The 22,886-nt window shown below is 46.6% G+C and overlaps 1 protein-coding gene across 1 annotated transcript in view; it reads right to left on the minus strand.

The window, feature by feature from the left end:
• The window catches only part of LOC118944139 (sialidase-like), a 35,646-nt gene extending 14,633 nt beyond the window's left edge, over window positions 1–21,013 (minus strand). Inside the window, exons 1-3 of the mRNA XM_036962265.1 lie at window positions 20,987–21,013; window positions 20,712–20,828; window positions 19,779–20,347 (exon numbers count right to left, since the gene is read on the minus strand). Of these exons, the coding sequence (XP_036818160.1) occupies window positions 19,779–20,347; window positions 20,712–20,828; window positions 20,987–21,013 (713 nt within the window). The remainder of the gene's footprint in view (window positions 1–19,778; window positions 20,348–20,711; window positions 20,829–20,986) is intronic.
• Between the last annotated feature and the right edge of the window lie 1,873 nt (window positions 21,014–22,886).

Here is a 22,886-nt window from a genome sequence, read left to right on the forward strand (position 1 = left end):
GTAATCTAAGGTGAAATAAAACTATTGCAATCCTATGGGGAGGCACAGGGAGAGTAAGGAAGAAGGGGGAGGCACTGAGACAGAGAGAATTATATATTTAGACTGCTGCCATGCCACTGCCTATTTCTGACTTTTGACCTTTGATGTTGATTTGGTAGAAACGGTCTACTGAGCAGGTCTTCAGTTTAGTCCCCTGTCTCTCATTTTCTGAACAAAGTACCCCTCCAAAAAATGTTTGCCCTTCATTATCTTCAGTGAGGCCATTTCTGGGAACATAATACTGTCTCCAAGCGCTCGCTGCCAGGGCCCGGGCTGATCAAAACAGGACACGAGGAAGGGGAGTTAAAGAGAAGCACACCAACCAGTCGGCTCATCTCCTTTCAAGGCATATGGTGCAAATTTGATAAAAAAAATGGGGGAGTTTTGGGCATTCACGTCGCTGACGTGAAAAATAACGCAGGCTGTAAAAACCCAAATCAAAAGTGCCTCTGGAAGTGATTAGCCACAAAGAAGAACCAGCTGCATCATCAGCGGCATCTCAATCTCCTATGGGCTGGCAAACTGGCCAAGCGGAGAAATAAAGAATCCCAACCCAGCTCCATGTGTTAGGATGAGCAACAGGGCTAGAAACTGTCAGATGAAGAGGTGAGGAGAATGGAGCGTGAGGAGAGAAGAAGATGAGCAACAGGGCTAGAAACTGTCAGATGAAGAGGTGAGGAGAATGGAGCGTGAGGAGAGAAGAAGATGAGCAACAGGGCTAGAAACTGTCAGATGAAGAGGTGAGGAGAATGGAGCGTGAGGAGAGAAGAAGATGAGCAACAGGGCTAGAAACTGTCAGATGAAGAGGTGAGGAGAATGGAGCGTGAGGAGAGAAGAAGATGAGCAACAGGGCTAGAAACTGTCAGATGAAGAGGTGAGGAGAATGGAGCGTGAGGAGAGAAGAAGATGAGCAACAGGGCTAGAAACTGTCAGATGAAGAGGTGAGGAGAATGGAGCGTGAGGAGAGAAGAAGATGAGCAACAGGGCTAGAAACTGTCAGATGAAGAGGTGAGGAGAATGGAGCGTGAGGAGAGAAGAAGATGAGCAACAGGGCTAGAAACTGTCAGATGAAGAGGTGAGGAGAATGGAGCGTGAGGAGAGAAGAAGATGAGCAACAGGGCTAGAAACTGTCAGATGAAGAGGTGAGGAGAATGGAGCGTGAGGAGAGAAGAAGATGAGCAACAGGGCTAGAAACTGTCAGATGAAGAGGTGAGGAGAATGGAGCGTGAGGAGAGAAGAAGATGAGCAACAGGGCTAGAAACTGTCAGATGAAGAGGTGAGGAGAATGGAGCGTGAGGAGAGAAGAAGATGAGCAACAGGGCTAGAAACTGTCAGATGAAGAGGTGAGGAGAATGGAGCGTGAGGAGAGAAGGGGGCGAGAGAGTAGAGGAGAGAAGAAGATGAGCCACAGGCCTCTGTCAGACGAGGAGAGGAGAGGTCCTCTCCTCTGAAAGGATGTGGGGGAGGTAGTGCAGGGAGGGAAGAAATGTGAGGAGGTGAAGGGGTGATGGTAAGGGAGGGAGGAATAAGGAGCAAAGGGAAGGATGTGTCCTCTGGGACCAAAAATGGAAGAGTCCCTGTGTGTCCTTAAATATTAATGTTCACTTGGAGAGTCCCAGCACTTACTACCGCTCAGTAGTGGCCCTAGGAGAGTAGATCTTTCTAATATGATCCCATCGTTTAGATATTATAGATTGAATATTTATACTCCAGACATGTCGTTGTACCAGCTACACAACACCAGCAATAATAAGAGAGTGATCCCCCGACTAGACAGCACCACGTCTTCCCCTTCTCAGACCTCTAAAAACCCCTTTCCTCTGCCGGGGGCTGAGGTGTCAGATAGTGAGAGGGTGTGGGAGCCAGAGGGAGCGTTGCTTCTATGGGCACAATGCCCATACTATATTCCCCAGTGGCAGTCAATGCCGTTTATGATGAGGTAGGACAATTTTTTTGTTGTTGCCATCAGTAGGTTGCTACAAGCTAGCCTATCAATGATAGTTTGCAAAGTAGGTGCACACAGGTCAAGAGAAATATTTGAGGTGACAGACAGTGACACATTCAGTACCGCCTTGCACACTCTTGCCTGCATCTAGCTGATTTAGGGTGTAATCAACGCTAGCTGTCCTCCGGCTACACCACGATGCTACCCTACAGAGTGCTGTTGAGACTACTGTAGACCTTCATTGCAAAACAGTGTGTTTTCATCAATTATTTGGTGACGTGAATATGTTTACAGTTTTTTCCAACTGCTTACACACAAAATCTTTTCATGTCACACGATTTTTGAAACCTCTCACTCAAAGTGCAAAACTACACACCAAATATCCAAAACCATAAGCTATTTCTCAGCCTTTGACTCAGTTGTCAATTGCATAAAACACTATTTTCAAAATACTACACACAATTCTCAACCTAAAACACAAAAATCTAACAGGAAGTGACTTGCTTTCCTTTTCCAAACACAACCAATCAAAATGCTACACTTATTCACCAGGTCACACACACACTCCTCACATGTGCAAACACTAATAGCTTAACTGATCACTAACCAATCACTGCTTTACTGTAGTATAGGCCTATAAATAGGTCAAAGGTCAGATTACCTGTTTTGAACAATGGATGCCAACAATGGACAGAGAGCAAGAGGAGTAGGAGGGAGAGGAAGAGGACGAGGGCAAAGAAGAGAAGGAAGGAGAGGCATCTCTAATGAGATTAGGGCTAAATTTGTTGATCATGTGATCAACCACGGTTTGACCATGAGAGAGGCTGGACTGAGAGTCCAGCCCAATTTGAGTCGATTTAGAGTGGTGTCCATAATTCGAACCTTCAGAAATGAGAACAGGTATGCAACTGTCTAATGACTATTTTAGCATTACAGTAATGTACTGTAAAATACGTATGACTTCATAGTATTGCATAAACATTTGTAACTCTAAGCCATCCATTTACTGCACTGCATTGAATGAATGAGGTTGGTTATCATGCTGTACTACATTTTTTTGTACATTGTTTACAGTTCCTATGCTGAACACATACTGGGTTTGAATTCTGTACAGAGTGGAAAAGCAAAGACATCATGTAGGTTGAGGACGCTTGTTTACAGATGTACAAGAGACTGCAATTGTAAATATGGTCTATGTGGGGACATAGAGGTTGCCTCTGTCCAAGGTTGGATACGCCATGCTAGGAGATACTTCCCTCCATGTTTGGCAAGAGAAAACGTATCTTGTGATGTGGACGAAGTATCGTGGCCAGACTCAGGCCGGAGAAAAGATGAAGCGTAGCTTAGCACTGGTGATTGCCCCCCCCCCCCCCTACCTGTACTGCCCCCTTGGGACCCCACACACACAATTGTGTTCTTTACTGTGTTCTAAAGAATATACTTTTGGTTTACATATGTTTATGGTTTTGTTGTATGCTACTGTATACAACAGTAATGTTTGGCCTGATAAATATTTTCTGTTTCTACATTGCATTGGTGTTTACAGTGTACTTGTTACCCCTCTCAGCAGATTACTTTCACTGTAGAACATTGTATTGAAATGTAGATATAAGCCTATGAAAGACCAAAGAGCTTTAGATTTAGAACAACAGTGTTTACATGGTAGATCCAGAAATGTACTATTATGAAAGCAGTGTTTGCCATTTGATGCAAATGCTTCATTCCGACATGTGTTTATGGCATGTTGAATGCAGTGTTACATTTTGAAGGAGATGTGAGGCATTTTGCATTTTGTGTGTGCAGTTTTGGGAATTGTGTGTAGAGTTTTGAAAAAAAGGAGGCAGTTTTGAAAACTTGTGTAAGCAGTTGGAAAAAACTGTAGTATAGTTTTATCTAAAAGGATAACTTTTTTAATGTTTTAATATTTAAAAAAAAAATGAAATTCACTGAGGAGGATGGTCCTCCCCTTCCTCCTCTTAGGAGCTTCCACTGATATACCCCCAGGACTTTCTCACTACCTACTCATCTCCATTAATCACTCAGAACACTCAATAGACCAAGAGCAGCCATCTTGTCCCCAGCACCTCTAAAACCATCCATCCATCTGCACAGGGCAGCACCAGGAATCAATGCCATCAGCAACAGTGTCACAGGGGCCAGTTGAGGGCAGGGCCGGGCTGGGGCACATCCTGCATACAGCTCGTCTACGGTCATACCATGGTCAAATCCAGAGGTGAAGGTCAAGTTTCCAAATTGAGTGTCACAGATGCACCCAGACCACGGAGCAGACGGTTCACCCCCCATGGTCCGTCTGTTTGTCCATTTCATATTGACCCATGTCTTTGTGGAGAGCGTGCCCTAGATTATGAAGGGCCCTATGCGATGGGAGGGAGAAGAAGACCATGGCCTGACAAAGACCACTGTGTTACCCAGAGGGAGTGGTCAGAGAGAGAGTTCAGGAGGAGGTCAGGGGAGAGGGTAGTGGTATTGACTATATCCTGCACCTGTGGAGACCTCACAGCCTCTAAGAGAGCAATGTATAGATTAAGATCAATGTTGCTGTATGTACGGTAACATCAAATAGGATAAAAATGTGTCAAAGATTCCAGTTTTCTGTTGTTTGGATAAAATAGTTTGGTCTGTATGCCCAGAGGTATCTGTTTCTTGTATCAATACCCTCAGACATTAAGACAAACTACCTTATGCTAGTGATCATGTTCTTAGAGGAGAATGAGATCACAGTAGTGTTACAACGCTAGATCTGAGAGTTCATGTATTCTTTACAGCAAAGGCTCATGGGATTGAGCGTGAGACAGAGCAGCTGTGCAGTCTGTTTTCTTTATTGAAAATGTCGGGGTTAGAGAGCTTCAATGTTAGAGTCATGTAGAAAGCCTGCTCTTTTGAAGCGTGCATCCCCTTCGCCAAACTTTTGACTTAGATACTGTAGTTGTAGTACCTAAAGGTTATTTTGTCTCCACTAGAGCTTGTACTGGAGTTGTAGTGAGAATCCCCATGCCAGCCCAGCCCAGCTCAGAGTGCGCGATCCACTCCAGATGTGTGAGGCAGATCAGACAGTCATACTGCTCAGAGCCCAGGAACGAGCCGGGGCCTTACCAAGGCATTACAACCTCTGAGTGGTTAGACATATGGGCCATCAGGGAAAGTTTGACATCCACCTCCTGCCCTCCGCTCTCTCTCCTTCTTTCTCTCTAGCTTTCTCTCTCTCTCCACTGATAAGGGATGTGTTAATCAGTATTCACTACCGCTGAAAGACACCCTCGCCCACAAAGTGAGTAAACCTAAACCGTTACTCAAGTGGGAGTTCATTTGATAGAAAACCCTCCTTGATTTGTTTGTGGCTCTTAAGTGGCTTATGACACGCAAGCTGCCCCTGTTTTTCCTGATAAATGGTTCTGGAGCGATGGAGCGAGCGAGGGAGGAAGTGTGTGAGACTTCGCCAAAGACGTTGGGGTTTTTCACAGCTTAACTATATTAAGAGCCACCCCCCGCCCTCCCAAAACACACATACTGAGAACGCCCACACATATGCACGCACGTACTTACACAACACTCACACACTCACACACATACTGGGTGGTATACATGGAGAGTAAGCAGGACTAAGAAGGATTGGAGCTTTTCTTTGTCTGCTGTGCTATTTGTAGGGGGAAAGGGTGTGACTAATGTATACTACAGTCTCCTTGCCTGACTATATGCTCCTGCAGAGTGTATTGTGTGTTTACTTTGTAAAATCATACTGTCGGTCTTCTCTCGGCCGACCTGGTTGCCTCTAATTGAATGTTACCTGTCCCACAGCCTCCTCAGTAAGCAATGTCACACTGTATTAGCTCACACAGCTGCCATGCTAATGGTCCGCGAACACACACAGGGCCCTTGGCCAGAAGAGAGGTGTGTGCGTGTGTGTGTGTGTGTGTGTGTGTGTGTGTGTGTGTGCCTGTGTGTGCGTGTGTGTGTGTGTGTGTGTGTGTGTGTGCGTGCCTGCGTGTGTGTGCCTGCGTGTGTGTGCCTGTGCATGTGTTTGTGCGTCTCAGCAACTATACAACTGACTGCTGACAGTATGGCCACACACAGCTGAGTCCAGTGGTCATGCAGTTGTCCTAAAAGCTTTAACTCCCTCCCAGTATTCCTGTCCAGGCTGAGAGGAGAGAGAGAGCGAGCTGCTGAAACACACAGATTTGCTCCGGCTGATGGAAGACCGCAATGGAGGAGTCTGTGGTGGCCTGCATTTCCTTTAATATCCTGGCTAATGTACAGAGAGAACACAGGCCAAGCAGAGAACACACTGGAGCTGGCCAACCAACCACCGCACCCCACCTCACTTATGTCATGTTTTCATTTGATCAGGTCTAGATATGGTGAAGTTAGTAGTAAGTCAAATATGAATGAGCTGAAATAGCTGAAAAGGATCATAGTCTTTAATAATGGGCCAGTCTTCAGAAAAAGTACTTTTCCAAAAAGCTTCTCATCCAGCCGTTATATTTCATATACTCTTGTAGTAATCATATAAATGTAACCCTATACACCACTTCACTGTAAAACGGAGGTACACTACCTATCTTCCAAACGATTCCCCACAGTCCATTATGTTAATATGATGTTAATTCCAACGCCCACAGTAGTTTACAGTAAAACTATCACCTCAGCCCTCTGACAGTTGGAAGCTGGGTTCACCCTTTGTTCTCTCTCTGGTATTAACCCACATCAGCCTGAGATCTGAACCGCCTAGTGATCAGTGGTGATGATGGTGGCCCAATCAGTAGCCCACTAACAGCCTGGAGGTCTCCACCAGAGGTGGTGGAGGAAGGGGTGCAAAGACATGTAGAAAGGAGAAAAGCGGAAAGAGAGAGGTGAAAAAAAGAGGGCCAGAGAGTGAGGAGATGGAGGGAATGGGGGGTGGCCTCGACCACACAAATTAAGCATGGCTTCACGTGTAGGCCTTCATTGCAGGGTTCACAGCAGCTGGAGAAACCACATCTCCTCCCATGTACCCCAGCCAGGGCCGTGGCCAGACGCGAATAAGCATCATCTTTTTTTATAAAACACTAGAAAAAAAGTAAACGGTTGAAAAGGCAGCAGTAAAAAGAGCCTGCATGGGGTTTTGGGCTCCGAGCTGAGGAAGGAAACCGCACGAGGATTACGAGCACACTGGAGCGAGCACTCGCTAGCTCCTTTCCCTCCCTCTCTTTCTCTCTTTCTCTCCCTCCCTCCTCACCTCCCTCCCTCCCTCCTCTCCTCCCCCACCTCCTCTCGGAAACCGTTACATTGAGCTGTTAACCCTGTCACCCAGTCAGAACTTCCTGTCTGCAGTACTCCTGCCATGCATGAACCCAACCAGCCAGCCTCACCTCACTGATGAACAGCCCATCAGACGGAGTACTAGTACAGAACTCCACAGAGAAGTCTCCCTGTCCTCAGTAATATGGTACATGCTGAGTTCACATAGCTCTAAGTCACTGGGATAAGACGTCAGTTCTACGTTGGTTCAATGTAATTTCATTAAAATGACGTGGAAACAACATTGATTCAACCAGTGTGTTCCCAGTGGGTAAGCACTGCTAGCGCTACATTTGGCAAGAGCAGCTGTCACTGACTGGCTGAGTAAGCACACCTGAGGATTGGACTCCGGTGCAAATGTAATGTACTGAGGCAGCTGCCTCCAATACCACTATGAATGGCAAAGACTGGGAATAATAAACTATGAGATTGTAGTTCTGAACAGGCATAATATTTAGGAGCAGGAGTTTTTCCTAACTACATGACCTGTCCAGAATAAACTATGGGCCCTAGTTATAGCCTGTACAAGAAACTCCTTGCCCTTAATAACAAACTGTTCTAACTCTCATGCTGAGGCTTCCTGCTGACCCTGGTCATGTGACGTGGGTAGCTGGGCTGTGGTGGTTGTGATCGGGGTTCCAGCTCGGCTGGTTGGGTCTGGTTTCTCTCACATGGGAGGAGTACAGCTTGGCTCTGTCCTCCCTCTACTTGACTGTCCACTAAGGTTTCTCTTAACAATAGATATTGTAAGTGTTCTCGTGTCATTCATAACATAATTACACGCTGTCCTTTGGTCATCCTTGGACCGCTGCTATATATATAAATGTATGTGTATGTATTGATTTGTTTGGATCAGAGCCTTTCATACTTTCCTTTGCCTTTTGTCTTCTGACATTTCCCCCAGTTCTGCTGTGTGTTTTTGGTTCTGCTGGCCAGGGTAGATGAAAGAGCCCAGTGGTGTGATGCTGCTGTGTTTTCACCCACGAGAGAAGAGAAGAGAAGGGACTGGCTCTCTGAGCTTTCCCCTGATGACAGACTCTTATTCTGGGGAGGTTTCTATTCCATGGAGGGTAAACACACACACACACCGTGGTGGAGTGTGAAGGTGTTTACTGCAGAGTAACCCAGAGCAGAGGCAGTGTATACAACACAGCCAGGGTCTGACCACCTACTGCGTACTGCAGAAGCCAGGCAGCCATCCCAGCTGCTACGCATTTGGTGGGGCCTTTGGAATAAAGCTGTTGTCATAGGAAATAAATGCGATTAACGATATGCTTCGGTTGCTGTCACATCCTCTTATTTCTTTTAACTCTGTGTGTGAATGCGTGCGAGTGTGAGTATGTGGTATTTGTAAGTCTATACTTTGAGTTTTACGTGAATTTGTTGGCATGTTTATTACCATTTCTAAGCATTTGCATGTCTCTGTGTATGATTGCCACTTCATGTGAGTACACTCTCTTCCCCCTTTAGGATAAACAATGCATTTTATTGTATGACACTAAAACCTTCACATGTGAATGCCAAACCTGAAAATTGACTACCTCTCTTCAAACTCCACTTGAGTGCAACAGAAGCATTTATATCTAGTCTCCTTCAATCTGGAGAGGGAGAAGGAGGAACAGCTGCAAAGGGCCTTGATTATATCTGCTGATGTGAAGAGGGAGGATGAAGGGGGGGGGGGGGGGGGTAAAGGGGTAAGATGAAGGGGAAGAAATAAAAGACAAAGTTTCTGACTGTGAAATGACTGCCAGATTTCTATTTGTAACTCTTGAAAGCCCATGTCTCTGCTGCTGCATATGGGATGTGGGATGAGAACTCTGGCGAATCAAAGCCTGTTGGATAGAGATCTCTGGAAGCCCCAGTTAGTAAACAGCACCATAAAAGCGGCTTTCGGGGTGGAGCGTCAAACAAAAACTTGACCGTCTGCCCACCTTCAGTAAAACCACGGCTTCTGCAGGCTCCAGCACGGTGCCTGGCTGAACTCTCTCTGCAGCGGGGTAGTGGTTTCAAGCTCTCCATCCCAAACTCTCATCCCTCACATTTCAATCGCCTCTTTTTTGTCTTTTTTCACCCCCCCCCCCCCCCCCCCCCCACACACACACAGATATCATCCTTTTGTTCTTGTCTGTTTATTTGCACCTGATATGACTCCCTAACCCTCTCGAGGGTTAAATGCGGGTTGAAGGTATTCAGTTGTACAACTGACTAAGTATCCCACTTTCGCTCTCTTCATCTTCTTCAGTATTGACTAGTGTGAGGCCTGTAGTAGTACTGTGCTAGTCCTGTATCATCTTTCCCATGCACCTCAGAGAGGAGGCACACATCCACACATCCACACACATAGGCCCAACCTCTGAGTCAGCTCTCTCTCTCTGTGGCTGCTTTATTTTTGACACTTTATCAGTGCCAAAGATCATTGCAAAGTGTTTTTTTTTCTCGTTCAAGGATGTAAGTGTTTGTGACATTGTGGCTAGAGGGGGCGGAAGTGTTGAGGCCAAACTATTTCATTTTAAACTGCTCAAACGCAGTAGCATTCCAATATACCATTCGCTGAAGAAGAGGGGAAACAGCCTGCCTGTGTGCTTTGCAGTGAAGGAGGTTGATGCTGTGTGGAATTTGTGTGTTGTTGTTTTTCACATCAGTGAGCAAAAGTACCGTACCAGAGAAACACCCCTCACCTTCACATGGGTTATGGTGAACAGTCGCTCAGTTTGGTAAACTTTTATGGTAAAAATGGTTAACCATTTGGCACATAGCATCGTTAACCAATCGCTTATGTCATTTCACAAAATGAGGATGAATAGAATAAGAAACATATAATTGGTGTGTAGAGATAATTGGTTTGTAACAGGTTTATTACAAAACACATGTATTTTTACAGGACAGGGAGATTGTAGCTCTACACTAATTCTGTACATATATTTTTCATAAACCTTTATATAATCATAATGGTAACACATTCAGCACGGGTCATTTTCAAACCGTTTAAAAAACTGCCCCGTTTAAAAAGAACAACAGATATTGTGACCCATATACAGTACAGGCATAATGATCCCACCCTGAATCTCCTCTACCACCTCAGCTAAATGTTCACTTTGTCCTAGTCCAATCCCTCAGCTCTCTAAATGTACTGAACAGGCAAAACTCTCTCGGAACAAAGAGCAGTCTGTCTGTGTCTGTCTGCAGACAAAGCAGTGCCCTCTAGTGGTGTCCTATAGCATACATCTGCAGTGCATGCTGAAGTCTTGATCAACAGCAGTAATGCCTCACGCCTAGGGACAAGAGTTTTTCCTGATCACGAGAGCTAATTCGGGGGCGGCAGGTAGCCTAGTGGTTAGAGCATTGGGCCAGTAACCAGAAGGTTGCTGGATCAAATCCCCAAGCTGATAAGGTAGAAATCTGTTGAACAAGGTAGTTAACCCACTATTGTCCAGTAGGCTGTCATTGTGAATAAGAATTGCCTAGTTAAGTAAAGGTTAAATTAAAACATTGTAAAAACTTGGAAAACCTCTGGGCCCTAGTCACGTAGTCAGGAAAAACTGCTGGTGTTTTGGACGAAAGAGGGTTTTCAAAGCAGGCTATTTCTGCCCCAGTCAGTAGTAAGAATGTATCCCTCTCTCAATGCATCTGATGTGGTTTGACAACCGTGGGTACAGGAAATGTGAAGCTAAGTAAGTATATGTGCAGCAATTTCTAACTTTCTGTCATGATGTCATTCCATAAATATAGATATTTTGTGGCCAAAGGATAGTTTCATAATAACAGTAATAAGCGGATGGGAATTACCCAAAACTTCATTTTTTCCAAATGGATATGAAAGTATTTTTGTCATAACAGCAAGAAACAAAACAAAAGTTTTCGGATATATTTTCCCTTCAATTCAAATATTAATAGGTCTGCTTAACTGCACATTTACAGTGAGAACTCTATTCAATCTGTATCGCAGAAGTTCAGCGCTTAAAGCCCAATTTAAATTTAAAGGCAATGTTCCTGCGGTGGCGGAGACTGCATTCAAGGTAAAAGCTGTAGGATCAATAGGAAATGACCTTCATATTTCTAGGGCACAATCTGTAAAGTTTCAGCAACACAGATTGAATAGAGCCCGAAGTTTCCTTCTCTCCTTCTCTCCTTCTCTCTCTCTGCTCTTGTTAATAGTTTTAACGTCCCTCTCCACAGTAGGCCTCGTTAACTCCTCCTCTGAACAAATTAGTAGGTGTTAGTAGGCCAGAGGTCAGCGGCTGCTGCTATGGCGATGGGGCTCCAATAACACACAGCACATGTGGCCCTTATCTATCATAAACCAAAAAGGTGACTCTCAAAAGTTCATTACTTTTAATAGTGTCACAATATCAGTCAAACACTGGATGAATACAGTGGCTCACGTTTGAACTTAGTTGCCCCCGAGTTTCTCTGCTGCTGACTGAACTCACAGCTTTTATGATGGATACCCTGCATGTTTTTGTTCAGTCCTGGAGGGCCAGATAAATTGGCCCTCAGTAAAAACATTTCACTGAATGCAGCAGCATTGGGGAAATTTACAGTGATGATTCAGCTGGTTAACCTCTCTGTAGAGAGAGGGGTGAAGGGGTGGGGGAGGCAGTAGAGAGACGGATGGATGGAGGGATGGAGGAAGGCGACTGAGGGATGGGGGGACAGGGAAGGAGGGAGTCTTGAGGCTGGCTTTTACACGTTGAGAAGATACTCTGATCCTAGTCCAATGCCACAGCACAGCCCCTGATTTACACCTGTGTGCCTTCGCCCCACGTCTCTCTGCTGGGAGATGGATGGAGGAAGGCAGGCGTCTGGCTCTTCTCCACCATATGTTAAAATACACCTCCCATGCAGGGCAGGTGGTTCATCAATGGGAGTATTATTACCTAGCCATTAAAAACAATGATATCTCTTCGAGAAAAGGAGGACAACTTACTTAAAAAAGTAATAACTTCACTGAGTGACACAGAACGTTATAACTGCTTTCATTCATGAATACACTGTATAGGAATAATATGCAGTGATCTCAATCGAATGTCCTAGATTTTCGAGAATGTAAAAGACAGAGTGTGTGACTGAGAGAAAACAGAGACCACCGGAAAGGTGTCGCATAAACCACACATGTAATCTTGGGCACAAATACACTTGTTTATCTTGGTCTGGAACTTCTCGGGTGTGAGTGTAAATTACATGTCGCCCCACATTAAATATGAAACCCAATCGGCGGATAATTATTGATGTCATCACCTCTTATCTAGCGGTACCTTGGGTGGTAGGGAGGGAGGGACGCAATACTACAGAGAGCATCTCCCTGCATTAGGAGTTCCTTGAGGTTAGAGACTCTACCCACGGTGACCACCCATTTGTTTTTAGCTTTGTGATTGATGATCGCAGGAAGTTCGTAAAAGAAGATATCCCCCTCCAGAACTGCATCATCTTGGGCAGTGATGGTGGACTGCTGAGTGGACTGCTGAAGTGCTTCTTCAACCACAGCTAAGTATTTTCTGTGGACCTGAGGACACTCATGCCGCTGGGAGGATGTGTAACAATTGGTTTGGTTGGAGGGTTGAGGGAGTGTATGTTGGGGTTAGAGTTGGGGATGGGGAGAGTATGGGTTAGACAGGCAGGTTACCCATACTGTTCTCTGAGCCTGTAAGCCACTCCCTCTGCCCCTAATAGTAGTGTGTATGAGGTGGCTTTGGCTTCACAAGTGCTCCCACATTGAACATGTTTAAATTGTACACCCATAATCATGGCAGTAATAAAACGATGATACCGCTGACAGTGGAGCTCCTTGCCTGGTGGAATTCTGCTTATGGGACTGTTGACCATAATACTTCCTCAACAGGAAATATTATGTCTCGGCTTATTCAAACAGCGGACAGCTCAATTGAATGCTCAAGGTCAGTTGCATGCATAACATAAACATGTATTTGAAATCAGTGTGGATGTACAGGTATGTTACCTAACTTTGATTCTATGTGAGACCTGTTTAACTGATGTATTGAACCCTACCAACCAGGCCTCACAAACAACCTGAGACAGAGATGGAGAGGGAGGCAGTGAGTGAACCAATAAGTGAGCTAACAAAATCTCCTGTATGTGGATAGGGGGCCATAAAAGACTCACTCACAGCGCTATTAGGTCCCCCCGGCGATAATCAATACGGCTTAATAACCTATAATCGCATCTCGTCACGTCAGAAGTGATGGTGACTGATGGGCCTGGGCCGGGTGGGCGGCCGGGCTGGTCCTAATGTACTACTGGCGGTGAGCGACTGTTTATTACTCAATAAGAGCCTCTGGAATCAGACTGATCAGTAATGGATAGGATTCCTTCAACTGGCCTGCCTTGGAGACAGGCAGAGAAATGACATGGAAACAAAACCTAAAAACCCTGGCTCCATGAGGTGGAGGTGAGGTGGGAAGATGTAGGAGGGTGTTCTAGAGAGAAATTGAATTCAAAGAGCTTGCTTACTGGTCTGTGAAACATGGACTTTGAAAAATAAATGTAAGTTACACTCTCTGCTGGCTGGATGATATGTAGATGTTTTAAATATTTAAAGTCGTGTTACTTATTCAAGGAGGAGTATTTGGTTTTATATGCAGAGACATTCGGTATAACGTAGCGCTTGGAACTGGCCTTGCCTCTCAATAGAAGGCCATTTCACACTGTTAAAACACTTGAATTCAGAGCTGTGACTGGACCGTTTGCATTCACACATGTTTTCAAACACCAAGGACGACAGATATAAAAAGAGCTTTTTAGCAGCTCTGAAAATATTTTCGGAAACAGAAATAGCCTTGCACTTTTAAAGAAGGACAGTTTTTTTTATAACCGGAGTGTGACAGGTCGTATATCTGACTGTTGAAATCTCATTTGAGGAAGAAATGTTTATTTTTTCTCTCAGCCACAACTTAAAACCAAAGAATCTGCTATCCTCCCCGTTTTCTCATCAGACGATTCTCTGTTTCCCCTGGCAGCCAGAGACGAGGAGGGGGGTTTGGGGGCCTGATTGACTAAAAGTGGCTGAGGTTTCCTCGGGTCCTGTTTGGGTACTGAGACCATCCTGTGCTCCGCCTGCGACCGGGAGTAACCCTCTGAGACAGAGAGAGACGCTCCGACGTCCGGGTGTCTCTGGCAAAATATTGTTCCTCCGGGGGAGGGGGCTGGTGTATGTACATGGGGGGGGGGGGGGGGGGGGGGGGGGGGGTCCGAGTGAAGATGGCCAGAGGGTTTGTGGTGCTACCTGTGTGGGCACTGCCCAGGCTGTTTGCCACCCTTTGCCACCACACACACCCTCTTCCGACCTCCCTAGGCCAGTGTCTGCTCATGCCCCATCCACACACCCCAGAGCAAGACCACCCAGCCGGCCAAAGAGCCGTGAGAAGGCCACTTTATGCTCCCAGGCAGCCCAATCCAACCACAGTGGCGCCCCCCTAACACCCATGCAGCCACAGCCCACAAGCTCTCTGTGTTTGTACTGTGTGTGTGTGTGTGTGTGTGTGTGTGTGTGTGTGTGTGTGTGTGTGTGTGTGTGTGTGTGTGTGTGTGTGTGTAAGAATGTCTGTGTGTGCTTATGTGTGTATGTAAGAGTGTTTGTGTGTGTCAAAAGGGAGTGACTCTTGTCTTTCAACTGCTAGCCCACCATTCCCAATCAAAAACTTTCCCCAGGCCTGACCAAACCATAATGAGCTATAGCTGGGTTCAAGAAAATACTACACAATGCAATGTTTCATTATCAGAGGGCCATAGAGGCTCTCATCAACGCTGGCGACCCCTACTGCACGCTATCTGCTGCCTCCACTAGACTGGCTACCACACATTCCTCAGGACACCAGGTGAGCTTCAGGAGCATGGCGTTAAAACCATGGAAACAAGTTGTTTGATTTTCTTCAAGATATGCTATATTTGACTGACTTACGCTGTCATAATTCATGACAGATGTTGCAGTACACAGTTTAATACTCTTTAAATGTTTTATTTCATATTATAACAGATGTTGCCCCCCCCCCCCCCCCCCCCCTCCCATTTTCTCTAACTTTCTGCTCTCTCTTGGATTGGACCGTGTGATGACATTTATCCTGTCTGTGGCTGTGCTGGTTGGGAACTGGTTGTGCCGGGGAAAGCAGTGTGACCACTTAGGCTTTGTTCTATCTCTCTGCGCGCCCTCACCCAACCATGATGGAAATTGCAGGGGACAAATTAGCCACACATAATGGTTAATAATGGTTACAACAATTGACAATGGCTTTCCCTTGCTTTGTGTGCGTGTGTGGGTGGGTGCGTGCGTGCAAGCGTGCCCGCCTGGGTGTGTTTGTGCAATCATGCTTGCGTGTGCCCATGCTTGCGATTTGCTGTGTCTGTCCATGCTTGCCTGTGTGTGTCTGTGCACTCACACGAGCATCGATTCTATGTCAATGCGTAATGGATAAGAGGGTTTTCACCACGCAGCCAAAGTGGTTTCCATACCCACTGCGACATTCCCAGGGAGGGAGTAGTAGAGAGGAACGAGAACAGCAGCTCTGCAGGAACATGATTCATTCTCTGTGATGCTTCTCCAACTGAGCCCCCTGCAGTGCCAGAGATTACTTGGAAATGATTTTGACTTTGATTTACTGCCTGATTGTTCAATTGTCGGCTTTGTATCTCTGATCTTTTAATAAGGTTTGTTTTGACACACAGAGAGGTGGTAAGATCGAGTGCTGTGACTCACTCTGTTCAATGACTGCGTTCTCTGTTATCATACACAAACAACACAGATGAAAAGCAAAGATGAGTTCCTGTGTAAGTAATCGTACGATTGACAGATCCTGCACGGGCTGTTGCAGTACATATGTAGGATCTTAATTTGTTCACCCTGTTGCAGGAGAACTTTCCTGCAATGCAGCACATGTTTATCTTGTAGTGTATTTGAGGTATAATAAAGCTTTTGAAATAATCCACATAAAAATGCACATTTCCTGTTGCTGCAGGATTATTTTCCTACTGAAGCAAACTGGTTCGAATTAAGATCCCACATCTGTACACACTGAAATAACCTAATCAGATATTGATGGGTTAAAGTTATGTAAGAGAGAGAGAGGAAGTAATAAAATAAGAGATGGTTACAGACAGGGTAGGGAGAGAGACAGAGGGAGAGAAATAAACTCTGACAGCGCACTATGAAACACGTCTGGGAGAGACACAGAGGTGTCGCCATAGCGCCGGCGCTCTCCAGGATGATGAAACGGCCAATGCTGAGCCATTCATTCATGGCACCTCCTATTTGTTTTTCTTTCCCGGCGTCTGATTGGCTAGCGGAGGCAAGCGGCAAGTGAGCTGCGTGCTTCCCTTCCTGGGCCGATGACAGATTTAAAGGATAGTTCCGTATCCCCCTTGTTACAAATAACTTCCTATGACATGTTTGGGCAAGCTGACAATGTTTTGAGTGAAAACAGCTGGTCGGGATACAAGCTTTCAACCCCTGGGGTGGGCTACTTCTTCAATTGCTGTTTTATCCCTCAAAAGAGAGACAGAGTGAGGGAGAGAGGGGCCGAGCAGGGCTGGATTAAGGACTTTTGCCATCTTTGTGACAGAGAAGCGCCAGAAATATAACCGGCTGGACTGTTGCCGATTGGCTTTGTGGTGAGGAGTAGGCTACTAGAGCTTTGTACCCCGCCCCCCCCCAACACACACACACACACACACACACACACACATACACACACACACACACACACACACACACACACACACACACACACACACAATTAAGTCAGGGGATTGAAAGACATGGTGAGGTGTGTCATTGTTAACTCAGACAGGGAGGAATGCATGAGCAGATTTTCAGATTCTCTGGCTGTATCCATTACTGAGGCGTGAATCATGTATTTATAAGCTGTTTCAGCTTGATGCATGTGCCTCTTGTTATGGACAGGCAAGAGCTATGTCTACAGTATACCCTCCAGGTCAAGTCCTCTCTCTCTCTCTCTTCCTCTGCACCTCACTCCCTCCCTCTTTCCTCTTTCTCCCTCCCTCTATCTCCCACCCTCCCTCTTTTTCCCGCCCTACCTCTTTCTCCCTCTTTTTCTCCTGCTTTCTCTCTCCCTTCCTCCGCCCCTCTCTCCCAGCGGTCCTGAGGGGTGAGTCTCAGTGATCAGTCCCGTTGCTATTGGAGTGTTCTCCTCAATCGCCTAATCAGAGGAGATGGTGAAATCAATGGTCTGGATTGTAACAGGAATTTGAAATGAATATCCAACTGAATCAATGTGTTCTTGTGTGGGATGAGGGGCTGAGCTTTGACCTTCCTCAGTACAACACTCTCAGCGGCCTGTATTGGATCACTTTTGGGAAATGGTGTGGGAGAGGGAAAGGCTGAGAGAGGTATTAGTAAGAAATAGAGGTTTCAAGGAGTGAGGCACGAAGTCAGCCACTTGAAATAGAGTACTAAAACGACCATTCGGTCAGCTGAATTTAGACCACCTCTCCAAGGCTAACTGATACTATCAATCCCATACTGTACACCATTATGAAGGCTTGGATGAGTTCACCCTTCTGTGGGGTTCCTCTTCCATGTGGTTAAAGAGAACCAAAGAGGAGATGGGAGAGCCAAGAGAAGCAGAAGCAGAATAGGAGAGGAACACAAGCTAGGTTTCCATCCAATTGGTGATAGATTTTCATTAGAATATTCAAAAATCTGCATAAAAATAATATGCAACATTTTCCCACCAGAGATGTGTTTCCATCAAATGGACTTGTTGAGGATAGAAGGCTGTGCGTGATGACGTAGTGCACATAAAAATATACTGAACAAAAATATAAACGCAACATGTGAAGTGTTGGTCCCATGTTTCATGAGCTGAAATAAAACATTGCAGAAATGCACAAAAAGCTTGTTTCTCTCAGATTTTGTGCACAAATTTGTTAACATCCCTGTTTATGACCATTTCTCAATTGCCAAGATAATCCATGCACCTGATAGGTGTGTCATATCAAGAAGATGATTAAACAGCCTGATCATGACACTTGTGCTGGGGACAATAAAAGGCCACTCACTCTAAAATGTGTAGTTTTGTCACACAACAGAATGCCACAGAAGTCTCAAGTTTTGAGGGAGCGTGCAATTGGCATGCTGACTGCAGGAATGTCCACCAGAGCTGTTGCCAGAGAATTGAATGCCGCCTCCAATGCTTTTTAGAGAACATTGCAGTATGTCAAACCAGCCTCACAACCAAAGACATGTAACCCGCCAGCCAAAGACCTCCACATCCGGCTTCGTCTGAGAACAGCAAACCGGATAGCTGATTTACACAACCAAAGAATTTCTGCACAAACTGTCAGAAACCGTCTCAGGATTACTCATATGTGTGCTCGTTGTCCTCACCATGGTCTTGACCTGAAAGCAGTTCGGCGTCGTAACCGACATCAGTGGGAAAATGCTCACCTTCGATGGCCACTGGCATGCTGGACAAGTGTGCTCTTCACAGATGAATCCCGGTTTCAACAGTACAGGGCAGATGGCAGAAGCATGTATGGTGTCATGTGGGAGAGAGGTTTTCTGATGTCAACGTTGTGAACAGAGTTCCCCGTGGTGACGGTGGGGTTATGTTATGGGCAGGCATAAGATACGGACGACACAATTGCATTTTATCAATGGCATGTATTTGAATGTACAGAGATACTGTGACAAGATCCAGAGGCCCATTGTAGTGCCATTCATCTACTGCCATCACCTCATGTTTCATCATGATAATGCACGGCACAAGGATCTGGACACAATTCCTGGAAGCTGAAAATGTCCCAGTTCTTCCATGGACTGCACACTCACCAGACATGTCACCCATTGAGCATGTTTGGGATGCTCTGGATCTTCGCACAGCCATCGAAGAGGAGTGGGACAACATTCCACAGGCCACAATCAATCATCGATCATCATGTCTCCAGAATAAGACCCTCAATATTTAAAGGAGCATCAAGCTCATCACTTTGCACTTTCACCCCCCTGTGAAGTGCATCATCATTTATTTAATCTGTAGCATAACTGCATGGTTTCCCGAGTCGTAATGGGGGGACCACACACCATATCATTGTGTGACTCCAAGTTTACTTCGATATTTTGGTTATTATATCAATATTTGCGCATAAAGGCATTTCCTCCTCCATTTCTCGCATAATTCAATTTATCAACGCATAAAGATCTCACCATTACTGAACAAGCAAATTATCTGTCGCCATTTATCAAATTGTATTTAAAATTCCTGGTTCCATCACAACTGTTGAGATTTTTTTTATGACTTTACTCGCATAAAAACTGTGGATGGAAATGTGGTTATTGACACAATGTTGGAGAGGAGAGCAGTTAAGACAGATGGATGGGAGAAAAGTGTAACAACTGGCAATTGGAGAGGTAAGGCGCACACACAGGGAAGAGGGGAAATGGGGGAAGAGGGGAGTTAGATAGGGGAGGCAGGAGAGGTGGGGAGAAGAGACTGAGGAAGAGGCAGGAGAGGTGGGGAGATGAAGAGACTTGGAAGAAGCAGGAGAGGTGGGGAGATGAAGAGACTTGGAAGAGGCAGGAGAGGTGGGGATATGAAGAGACTTGGAAGAGGCAGGAGAGGTGGGGATTTGAAGAGACTTGGAAGAGGCAGGAGAGGTGGGGAGATGAAGAGACTTGGAAGAGGCAGGAGAGGTGGGGAGATGAAGATACTTGGAAGAGGCAGGAGAGGTGGGGAGATGAAGAGACTTGGAAGAGGCAGGAGAGGTGGGGAGATGAAGAGACTTGGAAGAGGCAGGAGAGGTGGGGAGAAGAGACTTGGAAGAGGCAGGAGAGGTGTGGAGAAGAGACTTTGAGGAAGAGGCAGGAGAGGTGGGGAGATGAAGAGACTTGGAAGAGGCAGGAGAGGTGGGGAGAAGAGACTTTGAGGAGGAGGCAGGAGAGGTGGGGATATGAAGAGACTTGGAAGAGGCAGGAGAGGTGGGGAGAAGAGACTTTGAGGAGGAGGCAGGAGAGGTGGGGAGATGAAGAGACTTGGAAGAGGCAGGAGAGGTGAAGGGGGGGCTTGGGGAGTGATGGCGCTCTTTGTCACTGGAAGGAATCTGAGAGGTTTGGAGAGATTGCTCCAATAAAGAGGGGGGACAGACAGGGTAAAGTGGCCAGTCAAAAGTTTGGACAAGGTTTTTTTGTTTTTCCTATTTTCTACATTGTAGAATAGTGAAGACATCAAAACGATGAAATAACATACATGGAATCATGTAGTAACCAAAAAAGTGTTAAACAAATCAAAATGTTATTTATATTTGAGATTCTTCAAAGTAGCCAGCCTTTGCCTTGCCTTTGCCTTGATGACCGCTTTGAACACTCTTGGCATTCTCTCAATCAGCTGCATGAGGATGCATGGAATGCATTTCAATTAACAGGTGCTGTCACGACTTCCGCCGAAGTCAGTCCCTCTCCTTGTACGGGCGGCGTTGAGAGCGTGTCCACCATCGTCTCCTCTCTCTCAGGGAAAGCCCTGGAGTGGGCCAACGCCGTATGGGGGGAAGAAGAAGCGGTGCTGGACCAATACGAGGAGTTCACCTGAGGCAGGGGACGAGGAGCGCACAAGAGTTCGCATTGGACTTTCGGACCCTGGCCGCCGGCGCGGGATGGAACGACAGGGTCCTGATCGATCACTACCATTGTAGTTTGCGCGAGGACGTCCGACGGGAGTTGGTCTGCAGGGACACCAATCTCACCTTTGACCAGCTGGTGGACCTGTCCATGGATAACCTGCTGGCTACCCGCGGACGTCCAGATCGGAGTCTGTCGATTCCATCCCCCAGTGCCACCGCTTCGACGCCCATGGAGCTGGGAGGTGCTGATCTTAGGGCGACTGGAGGAGGGGCCGTTCCATGCACAATCTGTGGCCGCAGAGGGCACACTGCCGGTCGGTGCTGGGGAGGTTCCGCTAGGAGTCGAGGCAGCAGGCAGGGGACTCTCGTGTCACCCCAGGTGAGTTGGCACCAGGCTCACCCAGAGCCCTCTGTTGCTCAAATGTTTTTGTTCATTCATTTTCCTGAGTTTTCCCCGCATTCCCAGCATAAGGCGCTCATAGATACAGGCGCAGCTGGGAATTTTATTGATAGATCATTTTCCCATAGTTTAGGGATCCCTTTAGTTCCAGTGGATATGCCCTTCCCTCTGCACGCCCTAGATAGTCGACCGATAGGGTCAGGGCTAATTAGGGAGGCCAGCACTCCACTGGGCATGGTTACGCAGTAGGGTCACAAGGAGAGAATCAGTCTCTTCCTTAATAATTCACCTGTGTTTCCCGTGGTTCTGGGCCTACCCTGGTTGGTCTATCATGACCTCACTATTTCGTGGCAACAGAGGGCTATCACGGGGGGGGCCACGAGAGTGCTCGGGGAGGTGTTTAGGGGTTTCCGTCGGTGCTACTATGGTGGAAAGTCCAGACCAGATCTTTACCGTGGGCATCCCCTCTGAATATGCCGATTTGGCTCTCACCTTCTGTAAAAAGAAGGTGACAATTACCACCCCATCGACGGGGGGATTGTGTGATAAATCTCTTGGTAGACGCAGCTTTTCCCAGGAGTCACGTGTATCCCCTGTCGCAAGAGGAGATGGCGGCTACGGAAACATATGTCCCGAATCCCTGGGGCAGGGGTACATTCGGCCCTCCACTTCACCTGCCTCCTCGAGTTTATTTTTTGTGAAGAAAAAGGATGGAGGTCTGCGCCCGTGTATTGACTATCGAGGCATCAACCAGATCACGATGAGGTACAGTTACCCGCTACCTCTCATAGCCAGTGCGATTGAGTCAATGCACTGGGCGCGCTTCTTCACAAAATTGGATCTCAGGAGCGCTTACAACCTGGTGCGTATCCGGGAGGGAGAGGAGTGGAAGACAGCATTTAATACCACCTCAGGGCACTATGAGAAGCTCGAGATGCCGTACGGGCTGATGAATGCTCCATCAGTCTTCCAGGCCTTTGTAGACAAGATTTTCAGGGACCTGCACGGGCAGGGTGTAGTGGTGTATATTGATGACATTCTGATATACTCCACTACACGCGCCGAGCATGTGACCCTGGTACACAGGGTGCTTGGTCGACTGTTGGAGCATGACTTGTATGTCAAGGCTGAGAAATGTCTGTTTTTTAACAGTCCGTCTCCTTCCTTGGGTACCGCATTTCCACTTCAGGGGTGGAGATGGAGAGTGACCGCATTTCAGCCGTGCGTAATTGGCTGACTCCCACCACGGTAAAATAAGTGAAGCGGTTTCTAGGGTTTGCCAACTACTACCGAAGGTTTATCCAGGGCTTTGGTCAGGTAGTGGCTCCCATTACCTCACCGCTGAAGGGGAGATTGGTGTGTTTGCAGTGGTTGGCTGAGGCGGACAGGGCTTTTGGTCACCTGAGGGCTCTGTTTACCTCGGCTCCCGTGCTGGCTCATCCGGATCCCTCTTTGGTGTTCATAGTGGAGGTGGACATGTCTGAGGCTGGGATAGGAGCCGTGCTCTCTCAGCGCTCGGTTACGCCACCAAAGCTCCACCCCTGTTCCTTCTTTTCAAAGGAGCTCAGCCCGGCAGAGCGAAACTATGATGTGGTGGACCGGGAGATGTTGGCTGTCGTCAAG

Source organism: Oncorhynchus mykiss, chromosome 25, assembly GCF_013265735.2.
Source record: "Oncorhynchus mykiss isolate Arlee chromosome 25, USDA_OmykA_1.1, whole genome shotgun sequence".
NCBI lineage: Eukaryota > Metazoa > Chordata > Actinopteri > Salmoniformes > Salmonidae > Oncorhynchus > Oncorhynchus mykiss.